Source organism: Macaca nemestrina, chromosome 18 (assembly GCF_043159975.1).
Source record: "Macaca nemestrina isolate mMacNem1 chromosome 18, mMacNem.hap1, whole genome shotgun sequence".
Lineage (NCBI taxonomy): Eukaryota > Metazoa > Chordata > Mammalia > Primates > Cercopithecidae > Macaca > Macaca nemestrina.
The window spans coordinates 74,228,587-74,249,346 of NC_092142.1; the positions used below are offsets into that span (position 1 = coordinate 74,228,587).

General features: G+C 40.4%; 1 protein-coding gene across 3 annotated transcripts in view; it reads right to left on the minus strand.

Annotated features, from left to right (window-relative positions):
* The window catches only part of LOC105491271 (craniofacial development protein 1), a 149,104-nt gene that overhangs the window by 84,870 nt on the left and 43,474 nt on the right, over positions 1 to 20,760 (minus strand). For all 3 annotated transcript variants that reach the window (XM_071084965.1, XM_011757496.3, XM_071084964.1), the window contains exon 5: positions 20,036 to 20,155. In XM_071084965.1, coding sequence (XP_070941066.1) covers positions 20,036 to 20,155 — 120 coding nt within the window. The remainder of the gene's footprint in view (positions 1 to 20,035; positions 20,156 to 20,760) is intronic.

Genomic DNA, 20,760 nt, shown 5'->3' on the forward strand with positions numbered 1-20,760 from the left:
TGTTCAACAGCCACATATAGCTAGTGAATACTCTACTGAACAGTGGTGACCTTACAAAAACCCCACCAAATTATTAACTTTCATTTTGTCTTCTATATCTCTGTGTTGTTTGAATTTTTAGAAGAACATGTATATATTACTTCTATGTTTCTAAAAAAAAAAAAACCTAAATGTGTCCATATATGAAAATTAATTCAAGGTAAAACAAAAACCTATGCATCAAAGCCAGGACCATTAAAAAAAGGCAAAATCTTCTCAACTTTATAGGCAGATTTCTTAGGACACAAAAAGCACTAACTGTAAAAGACGAACTGAACATCAAAATTAAAAGCTTTGCTTATCTAAACACACCACCAAAAAAAAAAAAAAAAAAAAAGGCAAGATAAACACTAAGAAAAAATTCACAGCATTTACATCTGACAAACTATCCATATTCAGAATATACGAAGAACTCCTACAAACCAATAACAGAATGAAACAACCCAATAAAAATGGGTAAGACTGAAAAGTCACTTTACACATGAAAAGATGTCATTATTATTAGTTTTCAGAGCAATGCAAACTAAAATCAGAGGAGATACCATTTCACACTTACCAAAATAAAAAAGACTGACAAGGCTGGGCACGGTAGATCACGCCTGTAATAATCACAGCACTTTGGGAGGCCAAGACAAGTGGATCACCTGAGGAGGTCAGGAGTTCAAGACCAGCCTAACCAATATGATGAAAGCCCATCTCTACGAAAAATACAAAAATTAGCCAGGTGTGGTGGCATCCACCTGTAGTTCCAGCTACTCCAAGGCTGAGACAGGAGAATCATTTGAACCCGGGAAGTGGAGGCTGCAGTGAGCTGAGATCACGCCACTGCACTCCAGCCTGGGCGAGAGAGCAAGACTCCGTCTCAAAAAAAAAAAAAAAAAAAAAAAAAAGACTGACAACATTAAATGTGACCAAGGATATGGACGGACCAAGTAGAACCCTCATACGTCACTGGCAGAAATATAAAATGGTACAACCATCTTGGGGAACAGTTTGGCAGTTTCTCATAACATTAAGACTGAGCATTGTGGCTCATGCCTATAATACCTGCAGTTTGGGTGGCTGTGGCAGGAGGACTGCTTGAGCTAGGAGTTTGAGACCAGCCTGCAACATGGGGAGACCCCATCTCTACAAAAAAAATTAAACATTAGCCAGGCACAGTGGTGTGCACCTATAGTCCCAGCTACTCGGGAGGCTGCGGTGGGAAGATCTCTTGAGCCCTAGAGTTCGAGGCTGCAGTAAGCCGTGATTATGCCATTGCATTCCAGTCTGAGTGACAGAGCAAGACCCTGTCTCAGAAAAACCAAATCAAAACCCAAACAAAAACATTAAACACATATCTACTCTATGACCTAGCAATTCCATTCCTAAGTATTTAGGTACCCAAGATAAATAAAAATATATGTCTTCAAAAAGATTTGGAAATAACCCATATGTTTATCAGCAGGATAGATGGATAAACTGTGGTATATATGAACAATAAAAATAAAAAGCAATGAACCACTGACATACACAGCAACATGATGAGTCTCAAATACATGTTCTTTCACTGTAGGTAAAAAAAATCCAGGCACAAAAAGTTTAAAAATGTATGCTTTGATTTCCATGGCGTTCTGGAAAAGCAAAACTAATCTATCATAATAAAAATCAGTAGTTGCCTAGGGCAAAGAGCATAGGGCAAAAGCAACTGGAAAGGGGCATGAAAGAACTTTCTGGGATCATGGAATCATACTATACCTTATCTTGGATAGTGGCTATGAAGTAGTAGGCAGGACAGGACTCCGGAGGCGGGGCTTGGACACCAAACCAAATTGATGACTAGCTAAAACAGGTATGGGGCAGAAGCAGCTTTCTGCAAGACACACCCACCAGTGTGCCATGTTTACCATTGCTATGATAACACCTGAGAGTTACCGCCCCTTCCCATGGCAATTACTTGATGATCCATAAGTTACAACCCTTTTCCTAGAAATTTCTGCATAAACTGTCCCTTAATCTGCATGTAATTAAAAGTAGGTACAAATATGACTGCAGAAATGCCCTGAGCTGCTACTGCTACTCTCAGCACAATGCCTATGTGGTAACCCTGCTCTGCAGGAGCAGTCAAGGAGCTGTAACACTGCCGCTTCAATAAAGCTATTTTCTTCTACCACCAGCTAGCTCTTGAATTATTTCCTGAGCAAAGCCAAGACCCTCCAGGGCTAAGCCCCAACTGGGGGCCTGGCTGTGCCCTGTATCAGTTATACAGATGTAAGCAATTGTGAAAACTCATTGAATTGAGCACTTAAGGCCGCTGTGAAAATGAACCTACCTACTGTCATAAAAGTCAAATGCTATGGAAACCAAAAAACAGTACTTAATGAATGCTGTTTGATACATGATGAATAGATGAATACATGAAGACTGAGAAAATATTGAAGTGTGGAGTATAATTATCATTAAAATGCTCTCCATCATTCTTCTACCACTATATTGGTGTGAGTCCACACAAATCTCTTCAATTTACTTGACCAATCACAATTAAGATGATATCCTTGTCTCTCTGAAATGCTGCTCTATTTATAACTCATCTCTTTCTCGAATATTTCCAATGAATGTCCATATAACAAGGTTTCCAGCTGAAGTAACAAAAGAAATAAAAGAAAATGGTGGCAAAGAAGACACTAAGTGTGAGAGAAGATATGAAAAAGACTCCTTGTGTTCAAGTACAATCTAGTCAATTTAGTTCCAAAGGAAGAAAAACATGAAGTCACTAAATATGCTCCTAGTTGAAGGTCAGGGAAACCACTCAGAAAGGCCAACAGTTTGCTTCTCCACTTCTCCAGGTTCAGTCAGTTCTACTGTGTTCTCACAGGCAGTAAAAACCATAAGAAAATCCTCCAAAGCAACAAACAGGCAATTGCCCCAAACTGCCTTAGCAATAAATAGAATTTCACGCTGAGTGGCAGAATGTTTAGCTCACATTCCTGTAATGTCCCCTACATCTATTCCATGCAGCAACTTTGCTAGCAGTCACCAGCCACAGCCTGAACACTGTAGTAACAGGGTACATTATACATCAAAATCCCTTAGATACATTTTAACCCAGCATCTATGGTAGAAAACAACCAAGAGTTTCTTGTTATCCACAAGGCAACCCAAAGTTAAGTGCAGGAAAGGCTGAGGGAATACCATGTGCTTCCTTTCTGCCTGGAAAACAAAGCTTCCAGGCAACATAGCAGGGTTTCTGCACACTCTGACAGGCATGTGCATTGTAAACTGCATTGCTATAGAAACAACACTTCCACAACTAGAGGACAAGCCAACCTGAAATAAAGGAAATAGCAGGAGTTGCAAAATAGGTCTTGTGGAATGAGTAAGGAACTTCTCACATGTCTCTACTTGAACTAGGGCATGATTAAGCCGAAATAAAATGTCATTCCAATCATATAATAGACATTTACAGTCTGTTTCTGGGGTCAGTTACTTGCTGAACACAAGCTATGAAACCAAAACCACCCTGCTTTTAAGATGAAAACTGACAAAATACACAAAACTAAAAGGATAAGAATTAAATCTCCACAGATCAAAGTTTTAAAAAACGGTGATCATTAAAAAAAGCTATTCATTTACTCCTTAATCAAATACTATAAATTATTTGCCACGTAGCAGGCTGGACACATACCAAAAAGACAAAATCTATGCCTTTAAGCTCACAGTGTAGTGGTCGAGACTAGGGTGTAAACTGACGATTAGAGAGTATGGGATAGTTAGTGCTACAATAAAGGCTATTAAACAAATGCAGTTGCAAAGGGGTAGTAATTAGAGTTTTTAGATACAAGATACAGACACTGACTGGATGACAGAAAAAGAATTTATTTAAAAGATATTGGGGTAAAAGCAAAGATACTGGTCTTTCCAAGTGTCCATAGAATATACAAGACATAAAATTAATATCAATGGCCCATTAAATTAATATCAACAAATTTAAAAGAGTTGAAATCACAAAGAATGTATTCACCAACAACGTGATCAAACTAGAAAGCAACAACAGAAAGACAACAGAAAACTCTCTGAACACTTGGAAATGAAACAATACACTTCTAAATAATGCATGGGTCAAAAAGAAAGTCTCAAGGGAAGTAAAAAATAATGAACGGGATAAAATCATACACGTATCAAAAATTGTTGGACATAGCTAAAGCAGTGTGTGAGGGAAATGTGTAGTAATAAATACATACAGTGTAAAGAGGAAAAGTCTCAAATCAATTATCTAAGTTCCAACTTCAAGAACCTAGTAAAAAAAAAGGGCAATATACAGGCAAACCAAGCAGAAGCAAGGAAATAATTATAGAAGTGAATGAAATTGAAAACAAAGACAATAGGGAAAGATCAATGAAACAAAGAGCTGGTTCTTTGAATGGATCAATAAAATCAACGAATGTCTAGCAAGACTGACCAAAAAAAAAAAAGAGAGAGAGAGAGAGAAGGCACAAATTACCACTATCGGAGAGAATGAAATGGGATATCACTACAGGTATCAAAAGGATAAGAGAATATTATGCAGAATTCTACCCAAATAAATTTGACAACGTAGACCAATTCCTCAAAAATGACAAACAATAAGACACTCAATATGAAAGAGCCCTGTAACTATTAAGGAAACAATTTGTCATTTAAAAACTCCCAAAAAGGAAATCTCTAGATTAGTGATTACCAGAGGTTAAGGAGGGGGTGAGGGCAGGAGGAAAGTGTATGTAACTATAGAGAACATGAGGAATCTCAGCAGATATGAAAATGTTCTACAACTTGACTATATGTGTCAATGTCAATATCCCAGTTGTAATATTATAAGATAGTACCATAGGGGGAAACTGGGTCAAAGGTACAAGGAATCTCTGCATTATTTTATATGACTACACATGAGTATACAACCTCTCAAAATGAAAGGTTTATTTATTTGTTTTTTTTAAAGTACCCTTTAAAAAAAGGGATCGCTGGGCATAGTGACTCATGCGTGTAATCCAAGCACTTCGGGAGGACAAGATGGGCATATTACTTGAGCCCAGAAGCTTTTGAGACCAGCCTGGGCAATATGGTGGAACCCTGTGTCTACTAAAAACACAAAAATTAGACAGGCGTACAGGTACACATTGGTAGTCCCAGCTACTTAGGAAGCTGAGGCGGGAAAATTGCTTGAACTCAGGAGGTGGAGGTTGCAGTGAGCTGAGATCGAGCCACTGCACTCCAGCCTGGGCAACACAGTGAAACTCCACCTCAAAAACAAGAAAGAAAAGCTATATAGGGTATCTGCACTTAAAGCCAAAGAACTTCTATTTTAGGCAAGATGAATGCTTAAGATAACCGAAACATTTTCCAGATAAAGATCCAGAAATGCTAGATAAAATATACCAAAAATTATTTTAAGTGTATTGCTAAACTCATAAGGAAGAACGGGCAACCCCCGGGTGTTTGGATCAAAGAAGGAACTGAAAACCACAGTAGAGGACATGAGCTGATATAGTGGTTACAGCGGGCGGGTGGGGTGGGGGAAGACAGTTTCAATAACTTCCAGTCTGGGTTTTATTTGCCACGTGATAATAAAAATGGTCTTGAGCTTACAGGCAGTAGAAAACTAGAACTAAGACTGAAAGTGGAAAGTCTACGCATCCTCAATAAAAGGATCGAGTTAGAAAAAAAAAATAATAATAATGTAACAGCCCAAGGAACAGAGAAGAAAGTGCATCTAAGCTTTGGGCTGTAGGGGGTAGGAAAAAAGGTCTCTCTTAAGAATCAGAATGATGCCGGGCGCGGTGGCTCAAGCCTGTAATCCCAGCACTTTGGGAGGCCGAGACGGGCGGATCATGAGGTCAGGAGATCGAGACCATCCTGGCTAACACGGTGAAACCCCGTCTCTACTAAAAATACGAAAAACTAGCCGGGCGAGGTGGCGGGCGCCTGTAGTCCCAGCTACTCGGGAGGCTGAGGCAGGAGAATGGCTTAAACCCGGGAGGCGGAGCTTGCAGTGAGCTGCGATCCGGTCACTGCACTGCAGCCTGGGCGACAGAGCGAGACTCCGTCTCAAAAAAAAAAAAAAGAATCAGAATGAAACCTTGGGCCTGCAACCCACATAGATTTGGGCTTCAAAATTATACTTTCAATTATAATATCTGAATGTTCCAGGCACTCCAAACCAAAGAATTAACATAAAAATCGGCCCAGGCAAGAGCATCTAGAAGAAGCAAATTCATCCCCACTTTTAAGAAAAACAAGTTTAACCCCAGGTCATAAAAGATCACACCACAGATAAAACCTCGCTAAAGAGTAAAAACATATTAAACATAAAAGGAAATATTGACAGTGAACTGAAGGATTTTTTTGAGAGTTAGCAAGACAGTAGCAGCTAAATCAACTAGAACTTACAGACAACAAAGATAAAATTTTTGAGCATGTGACACTATCTAAGCTAAATCTCTGCCAAATTACCCTAGCAGTGGCACGTAGAGAGAGGAAGAGTGACTACAGGCTTTATGTAAACTTAGGAAATGATTACAACAGTCCAAGCCTTTCAAAAGACTTTAGAAAATATTTTAATTACATAGCAACAGATGCTTCAGAATGTAACACCCAGGGCCAGGAGCAATGGCCTATACCTGTAATCCCAGCACTTTCAGAGGCCAACACGGGAGGAATGCCTGAAGGCAGGAGTTGGAGACCAGCCTGGGCAACAAAGTGACCCTGTCTCAATAAAAAAAATTAAGATTAACATAGTTTTTTTAAAAAGGAAAGAAAGAATGTAAGACCCAGAAAAAGGCAATGAGAGAGGAGAGAAAATGAGAGGAGGGGGATATGAATGAATACTTAGAGGCATCTTGAAAGTAGAGTTAAACTCACTGGATTGGGCAGTTAGGGGCTAGGGCGAGAGACAACAAAGGGAAAAACTAAAGGTGACACTGAGGCTGGGACTCAACTACTATTGAGGAAAATAGTGGTACATTCTCCCTTCACCGACAATGGCAGTTTTGGCCCAGCAGATGAGAACACTAGACTGGAAAGAAGCCTCAGATTCCAGTCCAGGTTCTCTTTCTTTGGCAAGCTACTTAATTTCACAGGTTTGGTTTCTTCACTTCTGTAATACGGGAGGATTTAGGGAAAATGAGTTAAATATTGGACCAGTTGTGGATCAAGGGGTTTCAGAATAAATCGCTTGCAAGCAGCAAGAGATATGGGTCTGGAGCTCAGGAGAAAAGCAATACTGAAAGGACAGAGCAGAGAGAGAATCATCAATGTTGAAAAAATGGTTAAAGCTGCAGCAGTAGATGACTTTTTTTTTTTTTTTTTTGAGACGGAGTCTAGCTGTGTCACCCAGGCTGGAGTGCAGTGGCCGGATCTCAGCTCACTGCAAGCTCCACCTCCCGGGTCCACACCATTCTCCTGCCTCAGCCTCCCGAGTAGCTGGGACTACAGGAGCCCGCCACCTCGCCCGGCTAGTTTTTTGTATTTTTTTTAGTAGAGATGGGGTTTCACCGTGTTAGCCAGGATGGTCTCGATCTCCTGACCTCGTGATCCGCCCGTCTCAGCCTCCCAAAGTGCTGGGATTACAGGCTTGAGCCACCGCGCCCAGCCGATGACATTATTAGATGCATAAAGACAAGAGGCCTGTGAATCTTGAGAAAACCCTAAACAAATACAGAAAAGGCTCAGAGGCAATAAGGCAGGCATGGTGGTGCATGCCTGTAGTCCCAGCTACAAAGGAGGCTGAGGCAGGAAGATCACTTGAGTCAGAATGCAGAGGTTGTAGTGAGCTGAGACCTTGCCACTGCACTCCAGCCTGGGCGATGGGAGTGAAACCCTGTCTGAAAAACGAAAAAAAGAAAAAAAAAAAAAAAGCTCAGAGGCATACCAGTCTTACCGAGAAGGAGTATTCTGAGATAGAGTACCACAATTAGATGACATACTATACTGGCACAGAGTTGTGTTCCATTTTCCATTGCCAACTAATTTCCTGAGTGATTGATAAAATATAAGCAAAATAAAAGCCTTTGTCACAAACCTTCCCTAGTATCCCTTGAAAATACTGATTTCATTATGGTGTTAAAAGTTCTTTCATTGTGGTGTTAAAAGTTCTACTTCAAAGGGTTTAAAAAATATATTCTATAAAGACAGATAGATACTTCATAATCTAAGCCTTTACACAGCTGAAATTCTGCCTGGCTTAGGCTTGCAGGATACTGTGAAACACACAGCTGACCCAAGTTAGCCCAACAGGAAAGCTGGTTTCACCACATCTAGACAGAGAAATCGAGGTCACACTGGTCCAACACAGGCCAAATCAGTGTGCCCTTCTAAAATGGTATCAAAAACTTGGATTTAGTTAACCTCATAGCGCAAACAGAAACATGGCTGAAAAGCAGACGTGATGCTTGTGGTTACTGTTCTAAAGGAAACTTCCTCCAAGTTTTGCTTTGAAGCAAATAACACTATACTAGAGACCAAGATCAAGAGCGTTTTGTACATGATATTCCTTGGACCTTCCTAATTCTCACTTCTGGCCAAACAAGTCATGTCATGCTGTATCTGACTGTAGGGAAAACTCTTCTCCTTTTGTTTCCACTTCCTACAGGGACATCATCTCACAAGCAGCTAGGACTATAGGATCTCAGTTTAAAGCAGAAGCCGATGCAAAGCATGAGTTTTTCCTGTGCATTCTCAAATTAGCAACTGTTGAAATTGTACTACATTTCAAATTCAAGGAAATGCTAATAATCAAAAGGTTATGTTTTATGGTCTTAAGCATCCAGAATTACTAGGTCTAAAGACGAGTGTTTGATTAGAATCTTCCATTTCCTCAATGATGGGAAAATATTAGCCTGGCTTTAAATTATTTCAGCTTAAATTTATCATAAGTTCGCTTGGGTAATAGGGTTGTGGCACAATCCAAAATTCAAGTAACTGAATATAGTTAAGTGCTGGACTTCAGACTAGCCTGATTTTCAGTCCTTGACCAAAATAATTAAAACACAGCTGCTCAGCCTCTCCCAAAAGAAAAATTCCTCAATCCAAATTATTTATCTAATATAAATCTTTCTGTACAGTTAGAACCACTCAGGAAATGGCAGCAAGTTGCCTTTATAAGAACCTTAATCAGAACATAAAAATCACTGATTGCTATGATTAGGATGAATGACATTCTTCCCTGATGTTGAAACATTTTGAAATAGTACCTTCCAACACAAAGAACCTAAGAGTGAAGCAGCACATAGCATTTGCAAAGGATCAATAAGATACAGCCCCGGCTGGGCACGGTGGCTCAAGCCTATAATCCCAACACTTTGGGAGGCTGAGGCGAGTGGATCATGAGGTCAAGTGATTGAGACCATCCTGGTCAATATGGTGAAACCCTGTCTCTACTAAAAATACAAAAATTAGCTCGGCGTGGTGGCAGGCACCTGTAGTCCCAGATACTTGGGAGGCTGAGGCAAGAGAATTGCTTGAACCTGGGAGGTGGAGGTTGCAATGAGCCGAGATCGTGCCACTGCACTCCAGCCTGGCGAAAGAGCAAGACTCCGTCTTAAAAAAAACAAAGATACAGCCCCAAATTTGGCTCACAATTTATCTCAGTGTTTATAAAATTTAGATTTTTTTTAACCTGATCTCTTAAATGACTGAGGATTAATTAACCTTGATAATTTGATACAATATGGAAACTACCTACAGGTAATATGCAAACCTTAATTTATTCATTCCATAACATTTGACAAATGCACAAAATAGTATTACTTTAATAAAAAGTCTGTTTTGGTAACGGTTTTCAAAAGACGAAAAATTTTGGCTGGGTATGGTGGCTCACACCTGTAATCCTAGCACTTTGGGAGGCTGAGGCAGGCGGATCACCTGAGGTCAGGAGAGCAGCCTGGCCAACATGGCGAAACCACATCTCTACTAAAAATACAAAAATTAGCCGGGCGTGGTGGCACATGCCTGTAATCCCAGCTACTTGGGAGGCTAAGGCAGGAGAACTCCTTGAACCCAGGAGGCAGAGGATGCAGTGAGCCAAGATCACACCACGGCACTCCTGCCTGGGTGACAGACGAGACTCCATCTCAAAAAAAAAAAAAAAAAAAAGAGGAAAAATTTTAAACCACCACACAAACCAACAGGTTATAAAGATACAGTTACTACAATTATTGTGGAGAAATGCAAATAAATACATATTGGTAATTGTATGGAAACTGGTCTTCTCACATAATACTGGCATGACTTCAAATTGCTACTGCCTATTCAGCAGCAGCTATTAGAATTTAAGATGCACATACCCAATGACCCAGCAATCCCACTTCTAAAATTCTGTCCTTCAGAAATAACAGCCTGAGAACATGAAAAACTTACGTGTAAGAATTACCACAGAATTATCAATAACTGTAAAATTTGGAAAACTAGTAAATGTTCATCAATAAGAGAAGGGGCACTCAAATTATGGAACAGTCACAAAATGGAGTACCAGGCAGGCATAAACAAACATAGATGTTTATACTGAACCTGGAGAGATGCACAAGATAGACTGTTAGGTAAAAATATAAGTTGCAAGAAGAAACCAAATATATGCGTGTATATATATACTGCAGACCAGTACAGACAGCGCAAGTCCATTTTTGTTTTAAGTATATACGAATGCAATACATATGTATGTATACAATATATATGTATATATTCTTTTTCCTGATCATTGATTTTAACTTCTTAATTTATTTTTATATAAACCTTGATAGGTATTGTAGGTACAGAGTATATAGATTAGAAATTGAATAAGGAAAATAATTTTTAAAAGATGTTCCCATGAATACTTGGAATATTTTGAATCTATTAAAGGGAATTTCATTCACATTCTTGATTCAAAGATATTATCCCAGGCCAAGCTAGCTAGTAACTGAGATAAGTATGAATGGAGAGTCTTGTGACTAACATTAATATATATGAATACAATATATTATCATAGCACAGGGAAGGATCTGCACAAAACTGATCATCAGTTAACAGCTATCAGCTTCTAGGGATGAGAATTAACAACTGGACAGGCAGAAAGGAACTTTCACTGCTTTCTCTCTGAAAAAATTTAAGTGGTGGGACTACAGGTCATTGTTACTTTCTTATTTGTAATTTAAAAAAAAAAAAAAAACTGAAAACAACAAGAGTTTTTGTATCCCAAAGAAAAAAATGAGAGAAGAAAAATCATTTCTCATTTTCTAAGCACAATGGTAGAGTTGAAAAAAATAAATTCTAATAAAAGAAAAAAAATAGAAACTGCAGAGTACATAGAAATCTCATACCAAGAGACTAATCTAATTAAGCAAAGAAAAATGTACAACACTCTTTCACCCAATCTTAAGAATGCTGCTTAATGCTTCCTGGGATCTTGGCCAAGACGAGCTATCTTTTCAGGTGGAATTCTGCCCTCTAGTGTACACGAAAAGAAGTTAAAGTCCTATGAAACAATAATAAATTACGGTTTTAAAGTTAACCAAAATATTTTCACTTCATTCCTAGAGTACCATAATCATCTTCTTAAATGAAGGTCTTCCTTTTCTTGTTCCCAAATCAATTTATATTATCATACTAAGTAAACTGTATGACTATCGTAACTTCACATACCTATTCTATTCTTCCCTACACTTCCAAGAAGCACCTAAAGCATTTAACTGACTCATTTTTCTCACCAAGACAATTTGGCACAACCAAGGGTACAGGAATAGGACAAAATAAAGTTTTAAAAGTCTGTGATCCTAGCAAACCACCATGGCACATGTATTCCTATGTAACAAACCTGCACGTTCTGTACATGTATCCCGGAACTTAAAGTAAGATTTAAAAAAAAAAAAAAAGTTTGTGATCCTGATAGACATCTGGGTCTTAAAATCACAGATGTTTGAAACTTATTGGCACTATAATTTGAGGCTAAGAGCAAAGGAAAAAGGCTGCTGTGTGTAATAAAGTTCATCTCTTCATAGAATTTTCTAAGAACACTAGAATTTATTTAACTCCAGGCAACCTTGAAAATCACTATAGATAATTCCTAGGTTCAGAGTATTTGCTGTAGGTATTCAATCCAAACTGACAGAGGTTATGTCATCCTGGTGACCATAAATGAAAAAAGTTTTTGCTTTGAAAACTTTTTGGGCCGGGCGCGGTGGCTCAAGCCTGTAATCCCAGCACTTTGGGAGGCCAAGACGGGCGGATCTAAAAAAAAAAAATACAGAAAACTAGCCGGGCGAGGTGGCGGGCGCCTGTAGTCCAGCTACTTGGGAGGCTGAGGCAGGAGAATGGTGTGAACCCAGGAGGCGGAGCTTGCAGTGAGCTGAGATCCGGCCACTGCACTCCAGCCTGGGCGACAGAGCGAGACTCCACCTCAAAAAAAAAAGAAAACTTTTTGGCCAGGCACAGTGGCTCACGCCTGTAATCCCAGCACTTTGGGAGGCCGAGGCAAGTGGACTGCTTGAGGTCAAGAGTTTGAGACCAGCCTGGCCAACATGGTGAAATCCCGTCTCTACTAAAAATACAACAATTAGTTGGGCATGGTGGCGGGCGCCTGTAACTCCAGCTACTTGGGAGGCTGAGGCAAGTGAATAACTTGAACTTGGGAGATGAAGGCTGCAGTGAGCCGAGATCCCGACACTGCACTCCAGCCTGGGCAACAGAGCGAGACTCCATCTCAAAAAAAAAAAGAGAAACCTTTTCTACGTTTGGAGTCTCATTTAGATGCTCAGATTGGCAAGGACTTTATTTCATGATCCGAATTGTCAGATATCCTCTTCCCTCCCAAAAGGATATCACTAGACTCTCCATTCATACTTATCTCAGTTACTAGTTTAGCCTGGAATAAGAGCTTTGAATCAACAATGTGAATGAAATTGCCTTTAAAAGATTCAAAATACTCCAGATATTCATGGGAAAATCTTTAAAAAATTATTTTCCTTATTCAATTCCTATTTACTCTGCACCTGCAATACCTATAAAGGCTTATTTTAAAACAAATCAAGAATAAGTTAAAAACAAATGAAGCAGGGTATTAATATCCACTGAAGAACATGAAGGCGAGCTAGGTACAGGGTATTCTTACTTCTACTCAAACCACATCATTCTGGAGTCGATAAGTAAGATAACAACAGTACCACCAGAGCTGCTAAAATCAATCATTTCCATTGTCACCACTAGTTTCTGTAACATCCTATTAAAAGCTATCTCTAGCTAGTCCTATCCTGGAACAAATGATCACTAGAAGAAATGCACTTGACACAAGCTGGACAAAGATACTCCTACCTGGCTCTCCATCAACATATAAGTTGCCCACAACGTAGGATTCACACCTCAGTAGGAGATGATTACCCTCTAAAAACAGTAATAGCCACTATTCCCCACATCACATCTTGTCCACAGCTTCACTGTTGCTGCTGACAGGTATCAATGTACAAACACACTGGAACTCTTTTTTTTAATGTGCTAGGCCTTCACTTTCTTGAGACAGGAATGAAACAAAAGTATAGAAAATGGTTATATTAATGAGGAAAAGCTTACAAAGGAAAAGGGGAGAAACAGTCCTCTCACTTTCTTCAAAAATAACAAAATAGCTTTCAAAGAGTCCCTCACCAGTTATGAAACTGAGGAGAGATTCTTTTTAACAACAACAACAACAACAACAAAATCTATCAGGAGGATAAGAAAGAGCAGTGGCAATGGCAAAGTGGCTGAGAGCCCAGGCTTTGGTCTCAAATAGATTTGGGCTGAAATCCAAGCTCGACCAATCATCAACTATGTAACTTCAACAAGTGAAGGGTGCCTCTCTGAACCTCAGTGTCCTGATCTGTGAAATGGGCACAAAGTTAGTGCCTACATCTTGGAATGTTTATGTGGGTTAAGTGAAATAATATATGTAAAACATTTAGAATTGTGCCTTAAATGTGGTGAAGCAGTCAATAAATAGGAGTTATTTATTCTTTCAAAAAGGGTAAAGAATATTTAACCCGCAGTCTGAGAAGATAGTAGGTTTGGTATTTAATCCAGAGAACAAATTGTTTCCAAAAGGAAATTAACATGGTCATCAAAGGGAAACATGTTACCCTAGAGTGGGAAAAACAGTTGCCTACAGGAACCATGCAGGTAATATAAATGAGTAAAGCCACTGAGTAGGGACCACAAAAGGGCAAATCTCATCTACTCTGTGCCAACCCAGTGTTACCATAGGTGAAGAGGGAAGGTAGTGGCAGAAATTTTCATTTCTCAAGAAAAGCCAGTAATCCAGATTTTTATGTCAACTTTCTAGAGTTTAAAATATTGGCCAAATGAGGAGACCGAGAGAGATCACACCATTAGCTGCTCAGACAGGAAGACTCTGCTCAAAAACCAAAGATTGCTGGTGACTGATTACATACACTGAATTTTGGCAAACCACAATGGTCAGCATTACTGTCTTCTCAGTCCTTAGTCTGGGTCTTGTATCTTCAGGATGGTACTGTGAGGGATTCTGTGTCTTCTATCTTTGGGGAAAACATTGCTACACTGACATCACCTATGATGTTGTTTGAGACTCAAAATGAAGGCCTTCTTTTTTTTTCACTCCATAGATCAAGAAGGCTAAAACTACACGGGAAAATGATATCTTTCCCTCTTAAGTTATATTGCTTTAGGTCATTCTCAATCTATAAAGAGGCAGCTAAACAGCAGGCCCTTAATTAAACAAGTCAATGCCTAAGGGTAGGATTACAAATTTTAATGACACTGATGGTGGCCTGCTGTTGGAATAAAGTAAATAGTAAATGTTGGCTTGAAAATAGATAGCAAATGTGGGGTTGAAGCCTGGCCAGCCAGATACCAGCAAATGTTGAGAAAACTGGATGCAAGTAGCTAACAGTACTAGTAGTAAGGACTGGGGAGTGAGGGAAGAGGCGGATCAAGAGCATGGAATGACAAGACCATGAGAATTTAGACATACTAAGCTTTGTGCTTTACTACCAAATGTAGGAGAGTAATTTTTGTAGTCTCATTCCTGCCTCTAATTAAAATTGGGCTTATTCCATTCCCAAAACATAAACTTTGGCTTTTTATAGCCTAAGCAGTGTGCTATTTTAAACACATGGAGGAAATGCATTTTCAGTTATAAACATTTGCTCCTCTAAATCTGTTCTTATTTCTGAATCTGTGCTTATGTTAGCAAAAGATGTGGGACAGGATGTTTTACTCTCCTGCTCTGGTTTTCCTATATTGCTTAAATCTGTTTAGAGGAAAATAAACAAATAAAGTGTTTCTTTAGGACAATTTCTATAAACTGAAGCAGCTCCCAAAATGAAAAAAACTCTGTGGGAAAAAAATTTGACTGCATTAAGATAATTTTCTTTTAATATACTAGATTATTCCTGTAGATCCTTCCCTTGAAAAGACTTTCTATACCCTGCATGTGGAGTGTGTTGACAGATACTAATATTTACACTGATAAAATGTGCCCACTCAGTTACCCTAGATCAGCTGATTTCCTCTTGGCCCCGTCTTTTCCCAAGCACAATTGTAATTGTAAAGCTTTCTGAGATGCATTTCATAAAAATGAGCATACCAACCTTGAAGGTCATTCTGGATTTACTCGGAAATCCAAGGTTCACAGTATCATACTTAAACATGTACATTTTAATGTACAACTCTGAAGACTTTTACTCAGGCACTTGGCAGACATATCCTTGTAATGTGTTATGTTCCATCAGGGCTTTCAAAGAAACTGATTTTGGTCAAATTTCACTTTACCCTGTTTATAAGGGAGTCAGCATTCTTTACTGAAAAATATTTCACTTGTATAGCTCCTGAGATAGCTCCTGGTTGGCCCCTAGATTCCCTCTATACCCTTCCCCACATGGCTCTCTGCTCTAGGAGCTGTTCTGTAAGGACGGCCTGATGAAGACTCTCCTTAAACCAAACTTTAGTCAGACTCCAATGAGCCTTCTTCTCAACCAAGGCTTGAAATTGGCCCCTGCCCTTGCTGGGCCTGCACGGCCCAGTTTTAGAAATAATTCTGCGCTAAGTCAGTTTAGAGAGAATCCCCTACCCTTGATATCTGATCACACTAGACTGCCTTGAGCAAGAATACCCCTATCCTTGATGTCTCTTAGTAATTTTCCATCCACTGACCACCTGCCTCCCGATTCTGCTAAAAATCCCCAGCTGTTTTTGCTGTATTCAGAGTTGAGCCCTCTCTCTCTACCCTAGAGATAGTCTTGACACCCATTGCAATAGTTTTGGATAAAGTGTTCTCACAGTTTCAACAAGTGTTGGAATATTCTTTAATAAGTCTCAGAGGGCAATGGAGCTCCCTAAGAGGCTGCAGAGAGAGAAGAAACAGATCTGGGTATTTATTCCCTCGGCTTCCCTCTGGGGGAAGTCCATTACTGAACAGAAGGTCTCAGCTCCTGTCAGGAGGTCCATTCTACCTAACCCTGTCTTCCCCTGCCATTAACTGTTCCCATTCTTGCCCTTTCAGGCCTAGGGTAGTAATAGAGTCTCATTATTACCAGCCCCAGGGAGGCCACACCAATATTTGTATCCCCATGGTTTTCCACCACTTTGTGAGTTATTAAACTCTCCTCAAAGTACTGTATTTGAGAATGCCATCTGTTTCCTGCTGGATCTCCCTAATACAGATATCATCTCAGCAGATTTCTTATTCTAAAAAGGCTATTAGCTCTAAGAAAGGCAGGCACAGATGTGACAAGCAGTGAGATTTCTATATGAGTGACTTAAATAAGCTGATTTTAAGCTGCCATTTCTCCATTCTCTAGTTATTTTTATAATTATAGTAGCAGAGTATTTTCTGAAACGTATAGTTTCCAAGTAGAATCTCTAAGCATCAACAGGGATCATTTTAAGAAGAAATATCCAAGGAAACTAGAAGTAAAAACTGTGTTATCACCAGGCGCGGTGACTCAAGCCTGTAATTCCAGCACTTTGGGAGGCCGAGATGGGCGGATCACAGGGTCAGGAGATCGAGACCACCCTGACTAACACGGTGAAACCCCGTCTCTACTAAAAAATACAAAAAACTAGCCGGGCGAGGTGGCGGGCGCCTGTAGTCCCAGCTACTCGGGAGGCTGAGGCGGGAGAATGGCGTAAACCCGGGAGGCGGAGCTTGCAGTGAGCTGAGATCCGGCCACTGCACTCCAGCCTGGGGGACAAAGCGAGACTCCGTCTCAAAAAAAAACAAACAACAACAACAAAAAAAACTGTGTTAGCTAAAACTAACCAGAAACCTAAGAAGAGCTTCTTTGCCTTTATTTCCAGCTGGTGGTTATATCCAGCGGTAACGTTCATAGTAATACTTTTAATAAGTGCAAGAAACACCTTAATAATACCACATACAAACCTGGCAACTCTTAATCACCTGCTGAAGGCTAATTCCATACATAGTCTAGAGCAGTATTTGTCAAATTCAGGTTGTAGTTGATTGTGAAATCAATTCAGCAGGTCCTAACAGTTTTTTAAATGACACCTCTATACACAATAATGTAAAACAGAAAATCAGAGCATATTATACATAGTAAGCATAAATATTTCACCAAATTTTTATCTCACCTTTTTACATACCTATTTTTATAGGTGTACAAGGGCATAATGTAAAATGTATTCCTTATGATGGGTGGCAGTCAAGAAAGTTTGAAAGCTACTGGTCTGGGCGGCCAGTCGTGGTGGCTCACACCCGTAATGCCAGCACTTTGGGAGGCCGAGGTCAGGAGTTCAAGACCAGCCTGGCCAACATGGTGAAACCCCGTCTCTACTAAAATTACAAAAATTAGCCGGGCATGGTGGTGGGCGCCTGCAATCCCAGCTACTCGGGAGGCTGAGGCAGGGAACTGCTTAAACCCAGGAGGTGAAGGTTGCAGTGAGCTGAGATCCTGCCACTGCACTCCAGCCTGGACGACAGAGCAAGACTCTGCCTCGAAAAAAAAGTAAATAAATAAAGGTACTGGTCTGAAGAGAACCCCCTTCAAACAATACAATAAATATAAAGCTAAAAACATGTTTCAGCCTACAGCTTCAAATTTTAAAAATCCGAATCTTTATTAAAAATACAGCTTGCTGGATGGGCGCAGTGGCTCAGGCCTGTAACGCCAGCACTTTGGGAGGTCGGGGGAGGGGGGAAATGGATCACGAAGTCAGGAGTTCGAGACCAGCCTGGTCAACATAGTGAAACCCCATCTCTACTAAAAATACACAAAATTAGCCAGGCATGGCGGCGCGCGCCTGTAATCCCAGCTACTCGGCGGAAGGCTGAGGCAGGAGAATCACCTGAACCCGGGAGGCAGAGGTTGCAGTGAGCCAAGATCGCACCATTGTACTCCAGTCCAGGCGACGGTGTAAGATTCCAATTCAAAAAAACAAAAAATAAATACAGCTTGTTGCCAAACATAAGCATATCAGTAACTGAAATAAAAGTTCTATAAAACAGTATTTATTTATTTATTTTTCTTTTGAGATAAGGTCTCCCTCTGTCACCTAGGCGGGAGTGCAGTGGTGCAATCTCAGCTCACTTCAACCTCTGCCTCCTGGGTTCAAGCGATTCTGCTGCCTCGGCCTCCCAGGCAGCTGGGATTATGGGTAAGTGCCACCAACGCCCAGCTAATTTTTGTCTTTTGAGTAGGCATGGGGTTTCACCATGTTGGCCAGGCTGGAAAACAGTATTTACTCTTACTACATGTGATGTGCTCTGATATTTTCTCTTAATTGATGATTCCAAACCACAGTGTACAAAGTACTTGCCTAGAGTATTAACAGGGCAGGTCTGTAGAATTCTGTTCTGCATCTGCCTTCATCTGATTTTATGTCATTTCTATTGTGGTAGCAAGCAATCAAATCCTCTTCCTCCTTAGGTTTCTGTGTAACTACTACATGACTTCTGCTCAGTGGGAGAGAAATATCTTGAGTATGAAGCAGATAAAGATGTAACAGTTGAGGAACTAGCCCCATCCACATTTCCTGGCATTCAGTGCCATGGTACATGCTGAGAGCAGCATCTTACTGCAAGCACCTGCAGCTCCCAGCCTGAGGACACAGGGCAAGGAATGTGTGGAAGCAGCTCTGAGCCAATGTCCGATGAGCAGTGGAGGTTAAACATTCCACCCTCCTCAGCCCTCACTGTGTTGTTTCCAATCTCTAAGTTTCCCAGCAGGAATGAGTGCCAGCCACAACTAGCAGTCACCTGCTTGATAACTCAACATTTACTGGCTTCTTTCCTCTCTTGTACCTCTCTACTGGGGCTTCCTGGAATCACCTCTCATATAAACGACACGCACTTAAACCTTTATCTCAGGGTCTATTTCTGGGTATATGCAACCTAAGAGAGTACACTAGTATAATTCTGTTGTTTAGAGCCAGGGCTGCAAAGATGGGGAGGGAATCCCAAATCTTCATGAAAAGTTCTAAAGAAGGCTGATATTTTCATTTGAAAAGCATTATTTTTAAATGTAAAGTTTACATGTTCAGCTTCGTGTTCAATCCTATAAACCAGGACTTCTTTAAGGCTGGCAACAAATAAGAAAGCTACAGCTAATTTTCTCCCTTCTTTTTTTTTTTTTTTTTTTTAAGAGACAGGATCTCTCTCTGTCACCCAGGCTGGAGTGCAGTGGCACAATCACGGCTCACTGCAGCCTCAACCTTCTGGGCTCAAGTGATCTTCCTGCTTCAGCCTCCACAGTAGCTGGGACACAGGTGCAAGCCACCATGCCCAGCTAATTTTTTTTCTAAGAGACAGGGTCTTAATGTATTGCCCAGGCTAATCACAAATTCCTGGGCTCAAGCAATCCTCCTGAGAAAGTTATGGCTAATTTTCCTTTGCATCTTCCATTCTGGTAAACACTGCAGCAAAGGCAAAGCAGCATCGTAACTCTCTCTCTCTCAGGCAAGGAGTTTGATCTGCAGCGAAAGCAGGTATTTGCACTGAAAGCTTCTCCAACATGCCAAGTACATCAGGGACTGAGACTCAAATACTCACCCTGACCCAGCAGGGAGTGACGGCAGAGCTGAAGGGACATTAGCTGGTGGTTTTTCTTTCTCATTCTGCTTGAAGAAGGATTTGGCCTCTTTAGATGTAGCATCCACTTCCTTAGTCACCCTGTGCCAAGGAAAAAGACATCAAGCTTACAAGAAGAATAAAGACAAAGAAACAAGCTAGAAAAGGAAATAAAGACAACTAGAAAAAGATCCACTGGGCTTTCAATAAATTCTGGATGCTCAGCGTTATGATAAAAGTTTACTACAATAACTTTCAATAAAGACATTTTCCTGGCTGGGTGCAGTGGCTCACGCCTGTAATCCCAGTACTTTGCGAGGCCGAGGCAGGCGGATCATGAGGTCAAGAGATCGAGACCATCCTGGCCAACATGGTGAAACATAGTCTCTACTAAAAATATAAAAATTAGCTGGGCGTGGTGGTGGGAGCCTGCAGTCCCAGTTACTAGGGAGGCTGAGGCAGGAGAATCACTTGAACCCAGGATGCAGAGGTTTCAGTGAGCCAAGATTGCGCCACTGCACTCCAGCCCTGGCAACAGAGTGACACTCCGTCTCAAAAAAAAAAAAAAAAAGGAAGAACAAAGCAATATACAACCATAAATTTAAAGGGAAAACTTTGCAGTGGAGACATCTGACAAACTCCACCTTACCAAATGATTAAAGCTAACATCAGTAATACATCAGTAATACATTGATATATGAGATAAG